The following is a 17,343-nucleotide window of genomic DNA, read 5'->3' as shown; positions in this document are numbered from 1 at the left end:
AAGTCTCTTCATTTTCAAGCAGACTCTTATGGTTAGAGTAAGGGACATGATATTGAAAGTTCATCTGTAGAATTTATTTTCTGTCCTGCCTGTAACATTTGTGTGACCTTTGGCAAGTCCCTGGAACTCTCCTCGTCTCAGTTTCCTCATCTGTAAAACTAGATGAGTTCTCAAATCTTCTCCAACCATAAATCTATGAGTCTATGAGTCTATAAGTCTTGGTTACCTCTCCTTCTAAGTGATATTACCTGCCCCTGCCCCTCTGCAGGATAGTTGTGAGAAAACATCTGTGAAAGCATAGCATAATAATTTAAAACATCACAAAATTGCAAGGCATGTTATCACCATTGCAATTCTCTTCTCATGCTCTCATACAATGGAAAGGAAAAGCTTACTAGGGTTTGGTTTTTTTTCACGATGTGAAAACACTTAAAACATTCTTCCTAACAGTAAGTACACCAATGATAAGGTCTCTGGGCATGGGTAATAGTGGAGGCTTAAACCAAGAAGAGGGAGGCAAGGCTTCTAAAAGAATTTCATTGCAGTGAAGGTTGTCCCTACCCTCAAACAAGTCAAGCCAGCTTAACTCAGGACAAGAGCTCACTCACTCTAGCTTTTGAACAGAGGGGAAAATAATTCCTGCCTACAAAGAGTGAGACTGGACTATCTAAGGAAAACACTTTGAGCAAATATCCATAGCAGAGGGAAAGCAACTGATTACAGAGTGGCTCCCCTCCTGCTGACTTGGTTAAGAAGGCTCATTTTTTCCATCAAGTCCACTGCACCCATAGACGTAACCTGACTATATCTCCTGTGGGGAAGAGAAGAGGACGTGGAAAGAAAGACCATGTCAACAACCTTTTGCCAAATGATGGGGTTCATCTTGTCTACCCTGGGATTTGCAGGGTGCATTGCTGCCACAGGGTTAGACATGTGGAGCACACAGGCCTTGTATGACAACCCAGTCACATCTGTGTTCCAGTATGAAGGGCTTTGGAGGAGCTGTGTGAAGCAGAGCTCTGGTTTCACTGAGTGCCGACCATATTACACTATTCTTGGTCTTCCAGGTAGGGACCCATTGCCCTTGGATAAACTGAAGCTTTAAAGTGGAGATTCTACTTGAAAGTTCTGTGTGTGAGTGTAGGATTATTTGTGGTATCCATTTGTCTGACTTTATTTGGCAGATAGGTAAGGTATCTACAATATGGGATTATGCTGTCATCTGTTTATGAGGTCCTGATAGCTCCGGGCTATAACCCTTGGGAATTTACCTTTGCAGCTTTGACAGCAGAATCCAAACCTATAACTGAGGGCTAGTGAGAGATTTTGGTCCTGTGCTTTTGGTGACCATGGATTCTGTGACCTCTGAATCATGAGATCAAATGAAATAATGTGCGAAAAGCCTTTGCATAACTTAAAGTGCTGTATAAATGTTGGTGACTATTACTGTTGTATATGAAGTATAATAGAAGATAATCAGGGTGTGCATAATCAAGCCAAGGGAATTGCTTGTGAAATATAGACAACCTATAGTTGTATGAGTGTATATTTCAAGGCATATTAGTAAAGAAAAGATAACAAGCTTCAATTGTGTTTCTTTACCAGAACAAAAGGCACTGGTTTTTAAACCACTGTCAGTGTGTGTATATGAAACAGAGAAAGAGAGAGATGGACACAAGACAGAGAAAGACAGAGATAGAGACAGAGAGAGATGAGCAAGGACTCAGTTACATTAGCGGGGGAAATCAATTGACTTTATAATTTTCACAAAAAGAAAATCAGAAGATAAAAAGGGTTTTTTTCTTCCCCAAAGGAAGAAGGCATTTATTGCATCATTTTAATTCTATTTTTTTTCTCTGAGGTATTACCTCATACCTATTAGACTAGCTAATAAGATAGAAAAGACAAATGATGAATATTGTAGGGAATGTGGGAAAAATGAGACATTAATTCATTGTTGGTGAAGTTGTGGACTGATTCAACCATTCTGTAGAGCAATTTGGAACTATGCCCAAAGGGTTATAAAACCATGCATACCCTTTGACCTAGCAATACCACTGCTAGGTCTGTATGCCTAAAGAGATTTTTTAAAAAAAGAGGGAAAAGACCTATATGTACAAAAAATATTTATAGTGGCTTTTTTTCTGGGGGCAAAAAATTAGAAATTGAAGGGATATCCATCAACTGGGGAATGGATGAACAAGTTGTATGGATTATGATGGAATACTATTGTACTACAAGAAATGATTAAAAAACCTTGGCTGATACGAAGTGAAATATACCATGTACAAATAGTAGCAATATTTTAAGATGATCAACTGTGAATGACTTTAGCTATTCTCAGAAATACAATGATCCAAGGCAACTCTGAAGGACTTATGATGAAAAAATGCTATCCATCCCCAGAGAAAGAACTGTTATTTGAATACAGATTGAGGCATACTTTTTTTTTTTACTTTTTTTTCTGGAGGGTTTTTTGTCTATGTCTTCTTTTACAACACAGTTATTATGGAAATATTTTGTATTACTACACATGTATATGCTATATCAAATTGCTTGCCTTCTCAATGAGGAGGTGGGAGTGGGGAGGAAGAAAGGGAGAGAATTTGGAACTCAAAAGTTTTTTTTTAATTGAACTTTAAAAATTGGTTTTACATGTAACTGGAGGAAAATAAAATATCAAATTAAAAGAAAAAACTTATAAAATTATGAGATGAACTAGTTTACTGAGGGGAAAAAATTTCACTTTTCTCTGAGATTTTCAGGTTGGAGGTAGTAACAATTTATTCTGTTCATAGGAGTGTCTTATCCTTTGTGAGGATTTCTGAAATGTAAACATCAAATAAATATAGTATATATATATCAAAATATATATATATCAAATAATATATATTTATATATAATATATATAAATAATATATATCAAATAATATATATCAAATATATAGTATATATATGTATACATAATATTCATATATTCATACGTATATAAGAATCTACACACATACGTACACATATATAGTGAAGTGGTTTTTTTTTTGTTTGTTTGGATCTGTGATTTCATTGGTTTAGGGAATTCCCAAGGTATAAATGCTACCTCTGATACAGATTAGTAACTTTGCCGTAACCTGTGGGGTACCAAGAGGTTTAGTAATTTGCTCACAGCCATCCTCTCAATTTCTAATTCTTTGCCACTACAAAAAGAGTTGTTGTAAATATTTTTGCACATTTAAGTCCTTTTCCCTTTTTCATTTCTTTGGGATACAGACTTGTAGTGGTATTACTGGGTCAAACAGTACGCACAGTTTTGTAGCCTTTGGGAATAGTTACAAATTGTTCTAGGAAATGATTGGATTAGTTCACAAATCTATCAACAATGCTAGATGCTGAATTAAAACTAGTTTCTACCAAACTACTTCACCATTTTCCCAGCAGTTTTTGTCAGATAGTAAATTCTTGTTTCAAAAGCTTTGATGTTTGCCTTTATCAAACTCTACATTACTATAATAATTTACCACCATATATTGTGCACCCAATCTATTCCACTATTCCACCACTCTACTTCTAAGCCAGTATCAAATTGCTTTGATGATTACCACTTTATAATACATTTTGGAATCTGGTATATCTAGACCACTTTTCTTCACATTTTTTTCATTAATGCCCTTGATATTCTTGACCTTTTGTTCTTCCACATGAACATGCTATTTTTTTCCTAGCTCTATAAAATATTGTTGGTAATTTGATTAGTATGGCACTGAATAAGTAAATTAATTTAAGTAGAATTGTTATTTTTATTATATTGGCTAAGTCTACCCATGAGCAATTAATATTTTTTCCAATTGTTTAGTTATGGCTTTATTTGTGTACAAATTGTTTGGTAATTGTGTTCCTATACTTTCTGGGTTTGTTTTGGCAGGTAGACTCCCATGTATTTTATATTGTATACAGTTATTTTAAATGGAATTTCTCTTTCTATCTCTTGCTGTTAGAATTTGTTGGTAACATATAGAAATACTGATGATTTTTGTGGATTTATTTTATGTCCTGCAACTTTGCTAAATTGTTAATTGTGTCAAGTAGATTTTTTTAATTGGTTCTCTAGGATTCTCCAAGTATAATAACATATCATCTGCCAAGAGTGATAATTTTGTTTACTCCTTGCTATTTTTATTCCTTCAGATTCTTTTTCTTGTCTTGTCCCTATAGCTAGCATTTCTAGTGCAATATTGAATAATACTGGTGATAATGGACATCCTGACTTCACCCCTTATCTTATTGGGAAGGCTTCTAGCTTATCCCCATTACGGATAATGCTAGATGATGGTTTTAAATAAATACTACTTGTCAGTTTAAGGAAAACTCCATTTATTCCTGTGTTTCCTGGTATTTTTTAAAAGGCATGAGTGTTGTATTTTGTCAAAAAGTTTTTTTCTGCATTGTTGAGATAAGCTTGTGATTTTCATTCTATTTTTTTTATTGATATGGTCAGTTTTTCTAATATTGAACCATCCCTGTATGCCTGGTATAAATCCCACCTGGTCACAATGTATGGTCTTTTTGATATATTGCTGTAATCTCTTTGTTAGCATTTTATTTAAATTTTTTGCACCAAAATTCATTAGAGAAATTGGTCTATAGTTTTCCTTCTCTATTTTTGCTTTTTTTCTGGTTTAAGTGTTACCACTATATTTGTATCATAAAAGGAATTTGGTAGGACTCCTTCTTTGCCTATTTTTCCAAATAGTTCATATAGTATTGGAATTAATTGTTCTTTAAATGCTTGGTAGAATTTTCTTTTAAATCAGTCTAGTCCTAGGGATTTTTTTCTTAGTGAGCTCATTAATGGCATATTCATTTTTTTCTAAGATGGTGTTAAGTATTCTATTTCCTCTCTCATTAACTTAGGAAGTTTATAGAAAAGTTTTGATCTCAAAGTGTTGAATATCACATTTTGTAAAAGGCTGACGTGAATTTTAATATGAAGAGTCTATGAGATTTCAATGTGAAAAGTCATCAGGTTAAATCATCTAATAAGAAAAGTGAAATAATAGGTTTGTTATTTATTCAGATTAATATTCAAAACTTACTCACATTTAGAGACCTCATTTTGTAGTAGTAGATGTAGAAGGAATGTCTGTGCACACACTCAGTGAAATCATTTACTTGGCAATACTTGAGCATGAGACCTGAGTGCATATCTGGGGAATGGAACAGTAAGGGAATGAAGACTTTGGGTGGTTCGAAGTAGAATGAAACTAAAGAATGGGAAGGCAGGAGTTTAATGAAGCTAAGAACTATGCAAAAAGGTTGAATCCAAACAAAGAGCTTCAGGTCCAAGAATGAAACTCAAAGAATCAAATGAACTTTACTTTGAACTAAGATAGACAATTAGACAGAGATGGGTAGGAATAGAGAGAAAGAAGAGAAAGAAGAGAGGCAGGCAGAGAAGCATATAGGAAGGCAGGGAGATAAGAAAATAGGCTGACAGGAAGGAAGGAAGGAAGGAAGGAAGGAAGGAAGGAAGGACACAAAACTATAGTATGTGGTCCCTATAAATAATTAGGTATTCATTTAAGCCATACCTTTATGGATTTGTGGTTTCATCAGTGTAGCAACAACCTCTTCCATTAATGAAGCTAGTTACATCTTAATGGTTTCTCAGTCTCTCAGTAATTGCTGCACAGTTCTCATCTGTTTTCCCATAAATCCTCCAAAAATTATCTAGTCAACATCTAGAGTCTTTCTTGTTCTTCATCATCTGGAGGTACCAATGGAGGACTCAAGTTCTCCATCTTCCATTCTTGCTTCATAACTGGCCCATTTTCTTTTCCAGTCATATGTATTATTAATGATGTCTTTATCACTCCTTTAATTGTGTTTCACACTCTGATCATCACTTATTCATTTGAACATACTAACACTTACCATTCACCTTCCTATTAACATTTGAGTTATTTGTAATTTTAGTTCTTCTGAGATTCAGGTATTCACCACAAAATGAAAAGAGATCCTATTAGCCATACTTTCGTTAAATAGTATATGCATGTATGGTGAAACAGAAACAGGCATCACTGTTTCTAAGGTAGATTTGTTTTTAATTTTGCTTTTTATTCAGGAGTTATCACATTTGAAAATTGATAGAAGGCATCCAAGAAAATACAGAGCTACTGACCAAGCAGTCCTCGAGGTGCTTAGTAACTCATAAAAAGTGGAACCCCTAAGTACAAAACAAAGATATTTCTGTAATGTTGGGTTAGAGGTCACTTTCTAAATTTTTGTTTGTCACCCCCAAATATGTCCTTACTTGGCAATACTTGAGCATGAGACCTGAGTGTATATCTGAGGAATGAGATAATAAGGGAATGAAGACTTGGGTGATTAGAAGTAGAATGAAACTAAAGAATGGGAAGGCTAAGCTAAAACTGTTCAACAGAAAATGTGTATGAGTTGTCTCCCCAAGTAGATTTTAAGTTTATTGAGATAGAGAGGGGGTCTGATATTTCATTTTAGTGCCATAAAAACTAACATTATACCTTATATCCATAAAATGCTTAATTAATATTTGATTCAATTATTTTATCATGTATCTGTTCTGCCATGCAGTATTATATTCTAATTAGCTTATCAAGTAATCAATATCGTGGTTGGTATGAGGACCTCCCTCCATAGGTATATGCTACCCTCACCGATTGTTCCATGGATGGGAGAAAAGAGGGGTTTTGTAGTCCAGGAAAAGTGCACTTCAAAGAAGTTGTAAATTCCTCCCATCCCCTTCCCATATTATCAAATGACATAATATTTGTAAAGTGCTTACCACAGTACCTGGTGTATAATAGATGCTGAAAACATGCCTATTTTCTCCTTCTCTCCTGTAAAGAACAAAAGTTCTTTAAATAAGAAAAAAGAAGACATTTGTAGCAGTGCAATGAAACCAATCCCCTTGAAAAGAAGCAATCATAATATAAAATGGGATGCCAGAATGCAGCAATTCAGTTCAACAATCATTTATTAAATGCCTAGTAAGCAGCCAGATGCTGTGGGAGGTTCCCAGATACAAAGACAAACAGAAGGATTCTCCATTAGCTTACCATATAAACGGGGCAATTGGAGAGAGTTTAGAGCATGCTCACAAATAAGTAAAAACAAAGGGATTTAAGGAAAGGAAAAGTGTCAACAACCTGGAGGAAGCCATCGATGGCTCTGTGGTAAAAGTGGAACTTGGGCTGAGTCTTGAAGGAGCTTCTGAAAGGCAAAGGGAGTGAACTGCTGGCCAGGGAAATGGATAACCTGATTGCACAAAATCAGGAAAAGGAACGTCAAGGTCAAGGGACAACTAGTAGTCCAATTTGGCTGAAAATAGAGCTCTTACAGATTAATAATGTAAAATAAGGCTAGAAAGAGTAGCTGGAGTCAGATGTTAGAAAACCTTGGAAGCCAGACTGAAGAACCTGGAATTTATCCTAAATGCAATAGTGAGCTATTAACATTTTTAATCAGGATAGTGATATATTAGAGCTGTAATATGAAAATTATCTTGGGAAAGATCTGGTGGAGGAGGAGGGCAATAGTTATGGCATAAAAACAAAAGGCAACAATTGAAAATGATCTTGGCAGCTGTGTGGAGGCTAGATTAGAGAAGGGAGAGATGGAAGCAGGGAGCCAGTGACTACCTCAATAATACAAGGGAGAATAGAGGAAGACCTGAATTGGTGTATAGAAGAGGAGGGATTAAAAGAAGGTTAGGGGCTTAGAATTTATCAGACTTAGCAAGTGATTATATATAGTCAGTCAGTCAATAAACATTTATTTATTAAGTTTCTACTATGCACCACCACTGTGATAAGCACTAAGGATACAAATACAAAAAAGAAAAAAAGAAAGAAAAACAGTCCCTGCCCTCAATAAGTTTACAATCTAATGGGAAAAGATAGTACACAAAGAGGAGCTAAAAAGCAGAGGAGGCAGGTACCCAATGTTGGGGCAGGGTGGAGGAGTCCCAAGGTAGTGCAGCCAAAGGAGAAATGAGTGACTGAGAAAGGAAAGAGTCAAGAATGACGAAGCTGGGTAACTGAGGAAATTATTGTGTCCTTAATAGAAGCAGAAATATTTGGAGGTTGAGTGATGCAGGAGGTAAAACAATGGGCATTTTGAATTTCAGAAGCCTTTAAGCTTTGACCTTCATCTAGGTCAAATGTCCAAAAGGTAGTTGGGGATATGGAAATAAAATTCAGGAGGGAGAATTTGTATCAGGAGGTAGACATAGAAATAGATACAGGTATAGATATGTGTTTATGTGTCTGTATTATGTATGTAAATGTATGCATGTATGAATGTGTATATTTATATGTGTAATACGTGCGTGTAGATGTACATATACTTACATGTATGTAAGTCATAAATATGTGTGTCATATGCATAGATTTTGATAATTGAACCCATAGAAAGAGATGGATGCAAATGAACCCATTTGTGTATGCATGCGTGTGTGTGTGTGTATGTTTGTGTATGTAGAAACCTGCCAAAAGAAAGAATGTAAGGAGAGAACAATAGATAATGATGATGATGGTGAATATGATGATGATAAAGAAGATAGAGATAGATAGATAGACAGATAGATGATAGATAGATAGATAGATAGATAGATAGATAGATAGATAGATAGATAGACAGACAGACAGACAGACAGACAGACAGATAGATAGATAGATAGATAGATAGATAGATAGATAGATAGATAGATAGAAAGATAGACAGATAGAACAGTTATTAAATGCTTACTGTTTTCTAGGCCACTGTGACAAACACTGAAGAAATAACAAAAAACAATAAACAGTTTTTGCTATAAAGGTGGACCAATCCCTGGGAGTTGTTCAAATTTAGAGAGTGAAAAAGGGATAATAATCCATCAAATGAGAATGAGGAGTGGCTAAACAGGTAGGAAGAAAGAGAAGAAAGATCAGTGCCATGGAAGCAAGGGGAAGAGAATGTGTCCAGTGGTGTGTGGAAAGACATGATTTGGCTTTATGTAACCAGGTCCCCATCAACCTCCCAGCCACCTTGTTGAGAAAAGATATTTGGATTTAACAGATTGATAATCTTGAATAGCAGTTTGAGTAGTGGGATTAGACACCAAATTACAAGTAATTGAGAAGTAAATAGGAAGTAACAAAATAAAGGCAATGAATATGGATAATTCCCTTCAAGGAGTTGGATAATTGAAGGGAGAAGGTATTGAGGACAATAGATTGTTACAACTTTTATACTTAACTAAGAGAGCATGGGCAGCTACATGGTGCAGCGGATAGAGCACTGGACCCAGAGTCAGAAAGATCTGAGTCCAAATTTGGCTTAACCCTGTTTGTCTCAGTTTTCTCATCTGTTAAATGAGCTGGAGAAGCAAACCACTCTAATACTTTTGCCAAGAAAACCTCAAATCGGATCACAAAGAATCAGACATGACTGAAATGACTGAACAACAAGAAGAAAGCATAAATCCAGGCTACTTAATTACTATATAAGCAAAGACCTAGAGAGAGGCTTGACTATTCAGGAAGTGAGTCTATAAAAGGAAATATAGATGCTATTTAGAGAGACTAGATTCTCTCTAAGCATGGAAAACAAAAGATAAAGCTATATGTTTTGCTGCCAGATATGGGGTCACTGAGGTCTCCGATAATCCAGTGACATTGGTCTCCTTGCTGCCTTACGCAAGATCACTGTCTTGTTTCTCCATCTCTTGATTCCGTACATTTCACTGGTTGTGAATTCTCTCCCTGCTCATCTCTGTCTCCTAGCTTCCCTGGTTTCCTACAAGTCTCAACTAAAATCCCATCTTTTACAAGAAACCATTCCCCTTCTGCCTTAATGACTCCCCCCTGAGATTATCTCCAATTTGTCCTATAAATATCTTGTTGGTACATAATGATTTCTATGTTGCCTCCCCATTAGACTGTGAGTTCCTTAACTGTTTTTGCTTCTATTATATCTCCAACCCATAGCACAGTGCCTGGGACATAGTAGACACTTACTAAATGACTATTGATTTGACTTGTGTTCAGGCAGACAAAAAAGACCTAGGTAAAAGAAACTGGACAAAGAGACTGTGTCATATATTGAATCATAACCAGGGCTAGTTGGACAATGCTTTGCTATGAGTAGATGTCAAAGGCACATTTCCTCCCTGTTGCTGTTTTCTGAGGCCACTAGGTGGTGTAGTGGATACAGTGTTGGTCCTGATCTCAGGAAGATGAGTCTTCCTGAGTTCAAATCTGAACCCAGACACTTACTAGCTGTATGACCCTGGGCAAGTCACTTAACCCTATTGGCCTTGGTTACCTCATCTTTCAATGATCTGAAGAAAGGAAATGGCAAACATAGTATCTTTGCCAAGAAAACTCTAAATGGGGTCATAAAGAGTTGTACATAACTGAAATGACTAAACAACAACAAAAAATAGTTCTCTGGACTTGACAGGATATTTTCCAGTGTTTGATTAGGGAAATAAATGCCATGCTGTTAAGATTCAAATTATGATACTCTACTAGAGAGTACCCCTGTTTGATCCTTCAATTAAATTCACCCTGACTGCAAGAATATCTAGTGCTGTCTCTGTGATTTGGGGGAAGAATGCTGGATTTGAGGGTGGAAGACCTAAATTGAAATAATACTGGCCCCTCTGCTAATGTGATTCAGTTTCTTCCTCTGTAAGATGGAAGACAGGTTCTGAATGATCTATAAGTTTCTCTTCTTACTATAAATCCTATGCTCTTTAGAAGATTCAGGAGAAGATAAAATCATTGAGTCAGGCTTTGAGTGACTCTGGAGAAGATATAGAACTGAAGGCTGAATTTGAGGAAAAAGTAAGGATCTGAAGAGTTGGCCAACTAGAAACTTAGCTGTGACACTTTGAGTGACAACCTACAAAAAGTCTAAACAATGAAGTGAGTCAAGCCAAGTTGTGTTTAAATACAAAACCAAGTACTTGAATTCTATCTAGTCACACACACACACACAATGTAACAAAATAGATTTATGCTCTAGAAAGCTTGCTCATTATTTGTTTTACTAAAAAACAAAAAACACCACATTTCAGAGTATAAATACCAGAGCAGTGAAAGGTGAAGTGTTCTGTTCCAGGGACAGTCTAGAGAAAAGAAACTCTCTACCCCTTAGATAGCTTCTATAGAAAGTGACCAATAATGGAAGATTGAAGTAGCCTTCTATTTCAGCTTTACCACTGGACCACTTTTTCCATGAATTATTAGAAGAGACCTTATCCAAAGGTTGGACCAGATCACTCATGGTGATCAACATAGAAGATAAGCAGATTTAGAACTGGAAGAAACATTTATAAAGATTAACTTCTTCATTTTAACAATGAGAAAAATGAAACCCACAAAGGAAGTTATTAAATCTAAAATATTATAAGCCATTCTTCAATTGATAAATGGTCAAAGGATATATGTACATAGAGTTTTCAAAGAGAAAACAAAAAGAAAAACCTAAGCTATCTATAATATGAGAAAGTGCTCTAAAACACTAAAGATGTGAGAAAAGCAAATTAAAGCAATTCCAAAGTTCTTCCTCACACAAATCAGATAGCAAAGTTGTCCAAAAAGGTATAAATGCTGTAAGAGTTGTGAAAAACAGGCACTTTAATGCAGTGTTGGTTGAGCTCAAAATTGGTCTGCCCATTCTGAAATACAATTTGGTACTATGCCCCCAAATGTTACTAAACTCCACATACCCTTTGACCCAATGACATCACTAGTAGGCCTATATCCCCCAAAGCGATCAAAGAAAAAGGAAAAAGAACCAAAAGGAAAAAATATTTATAGTAGCTCTTTTTATGGAGAACAAAAGACTGAAATCTAAGGAGGATGCCCATCAATTAGGGAATGGCTAAACAAATTATCATATGCAGATGTAATGGAAAACTATTGTGCTATAAGAAATGATAAGAGAAATGTTTCAGAAAAATGTGGAAAGACATATGAAATAAGGGAGAGTGATGTGAGCTAGATCAGTAAAATAATTTTTACAATAAGAAAAATACTATAAAGACAAAAACTTTGAAAGACTTAAGATTTGAAATTCTGATCAATATGATGACCAATCACAGTTGCAGAACTCCAATGATGAAGCATGCTACTCAACTCTGATAGAGAGTTAATAGACTCAGGATAAGATATATATTTTTGATGTGACCATGGCAGGCATTTGCTTTGTTTGACTTTGTATATTTGTTAAAAGAGTTTTGTTTTCTTTTTATGATGGGTGAAAAGGAGGCATAGAGAGGGGGAAAAATGTGTTTCATTGAACAAATAAATTTTAAAAGAAATATAATGTGATATTTCAGCAGATAATCACTGAAAAAGATAGTATGTATATTTACACATGAAGTAATGGGGAAATGACTTTTTAAATATTTTTTTATATCTATACCCCAATTGCCCTTCCACTAGTACTCAAAGAAATTATAATGAGTACCAAGGTGGCCAATGGATGACCAGGAATGAAAATAAAGACCCCCCCCCAGATATAACCTACGATCTGCATAACTGAGGGTAAAAAAGTACATTGCTGATAATGTATTTTCCTACATATGAAAATGTGCTAACAGAAGTCTCCTATACTCCTGCAAATCACACAAAACTAAAACATCACAGTAACAAGTAAAAAACAATTTAGTTACTCAGATGTTTCTCTCCAGATTCAAATCTAATACATTTCTACACATCCAGATTCTAAACTTGTCAAGTTTTCCTTTCTCTTTTTCTGTCTCCTATAGTTTATCTACTGTCCATTTTACTGCTTTTTAGTTCCTAATCATCAAATCTAGAATGTGGAGTCCAACTAGACAACCAACTGTCTGTTTTCATCTGGATGTTTCACCACCATGTAGATATAACCAGTAATGGTGTGAGGAGTTTTCCATCAACCTGCCAGCCAAATTTACAGAAAGGGAAAAATATATAGGTATACTGATCATTTTTTTTTTCCCAAACCTAACTTGGGACACGTGGTCTGACAAAGTATCTTCTTCTTCCAAAGTCTCATTAAAAGTACTTTCTTTTGGGGGTGGCTAGGTGGTGCAGCAAGTAAAGTGCTGGCCCCGGAGTCAGGAGGACCCAAGTTCGGTTCCAGCCTCAGACACTTCACAGCCACACTAAAAACTAGCCGTGTTGCCTTGGGCAAGTTACTTAACCCCAATTACCCTCCACAAAGCAAAAAAAAAAAAAAAAAAAAGTACTTTCTTTTTCTTTATATTAGGTAGTTGTAGAAGGGGAGGGAGAAATTAGAAAATGCAGGTGATGTAAAAACAAAATATATCCATGAAAATCTATTTTTGAAAAACAAGAAATTGATTGGTTGCTATAATTGTGGTCAATGTTATACTAAATATCAGTGTAGTAGAGAGGTCCTGGGTTCAAATCTCACCTCTGATACTATTCAATGTGACCTTGGACAAAGTCATTTAACTTCCTGCAGCATAAGTTTTCTCATCTGTAAAATGAAAAGTATATGCTAGATAGTCTCTGAAGTCCTTTTAGATTCTAAATCTGTGATCCTAAGAATAACTTTATAAAATTTATGTGACAGTTCTGTAGAAAATTAATAACCATCTTTCAATACAATTGATTTCCTTTATACTTTGTTTTGTGCATCAAAAGCATGATTTTGAGAAATGATCCACAGACTTCCCCACATTGCCAGAGGACCTTGACACACCCCTGCTGTGGTCTTCTATCTGAGGGTGTCTCACTAGCCTGTCAGTTTTAGTTCCACTCATCTTGTATTACCTATCATGTTCTCTTCTTTGGCTGCCATATTGCTAAGCCATTTATAGGGTCCATCCTTCAAAACTTCCTCTGCACATGTTTTAAGGCTCCCTCCTAATCCAAACAGGAAATACAGACCTATCTATCTTCCTTTTCAGAGATGCATAAAATATACTTTCATGTTAATAATAATTATTCTTTTGTCCTAAAATGCCCATTGTCTCCCATTCAAATACTTTAAATATTTAGGACTCTCAACCTACATTTCATTTGCATGTAAGCATATTCAACTTCCACTTCCTTGTCTACAATCCTCCCTCCTTTAGGAGATCAGATATTCTACAACAGGGAGGGAACACTCTGTTCCCATTTTTGTATTTGCTTCTTTCTGCTTTGAATCCTGCCCACCCTTCAGGTCTGATAACAGTTTTTATTCACCCTAGAAGAATGCTGTGATCACACCTTTGCAATACTGAATAAATATAAATAGTCACTTGATTTACCTGGAATCAACTGATAAGCACACCCCTCTTGATCAGAACAACAAATAAGAGCCGAAGTGGCTATTTTTTAGAAAAGAGTGAAATGCAAACCTCCAAGTATCAGGCTGTCCTTTTCAAAGTTACATATAGAAAGTGATTAAAATCAATTAATTATATTGTAACCCTAGGGTCAAGACTAGGAATATTTGTGCTTTGGTAGTGGGACAGAGCATTTCTCCTGCTTTCCAAATTGTCCTACTACCATAATCTTTCTCCCTCCATAAAAACAAAAGAATTGCCATGCTAGACCAGATCTATTATTTCCTTCGACTCCCCAGCACTTAATCTCAATAAGGAAAGAGAGAAGGCTAGATCCAAGCAATTGAAGGAAGCTAGAGCTCAGGAAAAAAAAGCTAAAGATTAAGGTTGGACCAGCATTCAGCAACTAGAGATCATACTGAAACAAAAAATATGGCAGAGATACAAAGCCAAGTCAAGTCCAACACCCACCCTGGAATCAGGAGGACCTGAGTTCAAATCCAGCCTCAGATACTTAACACACACACACACACACACAAAACTAGTCGTGTGACCCTCAGGCAAGTCACTTGACCCCAATTGCCCTCTAAAAAGCAAAAAATTAAATTTAAAAAATTTTTTAAAAAAAGTTTGGTCACCAGCATAATGTAGTGATCATTGACCTAGACTTAGAAAGGACCCCTACTTTTCCTGTCTTCCCCTGCTATCTATGATCTAGTGACACTGGCCTCTTTCTTGTTGTTCAGTTGTTTTTCAGTCAAATCCAACTCTTCATAAGCCCATTTGGGGTTTTCTTGGAAAAGATATTGGAGTGGTTTGCCATTTTCTTCTCCAGCTCATTTTACAGATGAGGAAACTGAGGCAAACAGGATTAAGTGACTTGTTGAGGGTCACACAACTAATAAGTGTCTGAGGTCAAATTTGAACTCAGGAAGATGAGTCTCCCAGACCACAAACCTGCACTCTGTCCTCTGAGCCACCTACTTGTCCTTTGTTATTCCTCAAACAAGGCACTCCCAACTCCAAGCATTTTCACTGACTATCCCCCATATCTAGAATCTTTTGTCTCCTCATCTTTACCTCCTGAATTTCCTGGCCTCTTTCAAGTCCCAGCAAAATCCTATTTTCTTCTGGAAGCTTTTTTCCAATCCTCCTTAATTCTTGTGCTTTCCTTCTGTTGCTTATCTTCAGTTGATCCCATCTACAATTTTTTTATACATGGTTCTTTGTTCTCTCCCGTATTACACTGTGTGCTCCTTGAGAGAAGGGGCTCTCTTTTTGACTTTCTTTGTATTCTCAAATCTTAAGGGCTATGCCTGATATATAATAGGTACTTTATAAGTGTTTATTGACTGACTCACATGGATTTAAGACTCATATCTCCCATTTAGTAGCTGTGGGACTGTGGGAAAATCACATTACCCTTCTTGGCCTCAATTTCTCCTCCTTATAATGAGGGTGAAAAGAATGATGTATTTGAACCCCAGCTCTGCTCTTTGCAAACCATGTGATGTTGGCTGTGGTACTGCCTCTCTATACCACACTTCCCTCATCTATAAAATAGAGATGATGATGTCTCTCCAAACCTTAAAGTCATCAACCTATTATTCTTTGAATGAGATCATCTCTCAAAGCTCTAAATCCTGTAATCCTCTGACTCCTCTGAACTGCAGCTCCATTACTGGTAAAATGAAAATAATATTTTCACTACCTATATCACCATGTTGTTTTTAAGGAAGCACTATGTCAGCAAAAAGGTACCTCGTATAAATATGCCATCATCATAATTATAACTATTATGCTATAGCAATATAGTCCAGTGGAAAAATGGACTGAATTAGGAGTCAGAAGATCTGGGTTCACATCCCACCTCTGCTTTTTCATGCCTGTGTGACATTGGATCAATCACAACTTCTCTGGGCATCAGTTTCTTCATCTAAAAAAATGAGGGAGGTTGAACTAAATGACTTATATGGTCCCACCTCGTTCTAAATCTATGAGCCTATAATTGTACCCTGACACTTCCTTGGTAGAAAAGAGAAATACTATGGGTATAGAGTATCATATATACTGTGGTCACTATGTCATAAGATCATGGATTAGTTGATTGGTTTTCTTTAAGTGTTTTTCTTTGTTACAAAGAAGGAATAATTTGTATATGGGAAGTGACAATGATATAAACCAAAAAGCATTAAAGTTATTTTTCAGGGGGAAAAAAATGGGAGCTTATTCTTCCCAGTCCAAGTTCCAGGTTTTTCAATCTTCTTCCTTTGTTCTTTTGTTGACTCATTATGAGTGGTTCTTTCTTTTCTGGAGCTCACATCACTGCATCCTAACTCACACAGTCATTTTGTTTTTCCAACAGAGCTTTTCTTCTTAGCTTCTGGCAAATGTTTCCTACTAATATTGTTCCCAGGATCAGCACTTTGATCTGCCATCTGTAAATGTGCTATTTGGTGGGGCTTAGGGTGAATGAAAGCAAAGGGGAAAATCTCATGAGGAAGAGACTTTTCAGGATGCTAACTTTTCTGTTCGAATTCATGAGAAAGAGGACTGAGATAAAGGGAAGTGTCTTCAATTTAGAAGCCAAGGCCTAAAGAAATCAACTCAATTTTCTCTGGGACTCAAGCCTAAAATTGAGACTCTTCTATTTGGCATTTAAAAGTGCTCTGGCTCTAATCTTATCTTTTGGACTTCAGTCTATCTTTCTAGCCTGATTTCCTATTATGATCCTCTCCAGTTTCTCCCACACACACACACACCCAACTTGGTGTTTTGACCAGAATGGTTATTTATCCTAATACATGACAACTTTATCTCCTACCTCAGAGCCTTTCCCACACTCTCCTCCATGCTTGGAATACTCTCCATCCTTACCTCCACTTTTAGGAATCACTAGCTCCCTTCAAATCTCAAGTTCCAACTCCCATCCAAAACCATTGCTGACATTCCCTGCATCCCCTAATTGTGGTGCTCTCCCAGCTTCCACAAAATTATTTTGTATTATTTTCTATTTACTTATTTGTGTACATATTACT

At 36.1% G+C, this 17,343-nt stretch overlaps 1 protein-coding gene across 1 annotated transcript in view; it reads left to right on the top strand.

Moving 5' to 3' along the window:
- The first annotated feature begins 847 nt into the window (after nucleotides 1-847).
- Nucleotides 848-17,343, top strand: part of CLDN18 (claudin 18) — a 31,889-nt gene continuing 15,393 nt past the window's right edge. The window contains exon 1 of the mRNA XM_069063862.1: nucleotides 848-1,067. Coding sequence (XP_068919963.1) covers nucleotides 848-1,067 — 220 coding nt within the window. The remainder of the gene's footprint in view (nucleotides 1,068-17,343) is intronic.

The sequence above is a fragment of the Petaurus breviceps genome, unplaced genomic scaffold (assembly GCF_028583685.1).
Source record: "Petaurus breviceps papuanus isolate PSGF00001 unplaced genomic scaffold, PetGlider_PUasm1.0 90604, whole genome shotgun sequence".
Classification (NCBI taxonomy): Eukaryota; Metazoa; Chordata; class Mammalia; order Diprotodontia; family Petauridae; genus Petaurus; species Petaurus breviceps.
This window is presented reverse-complemented; position numbering and strand designations above follow the sequence as displayed.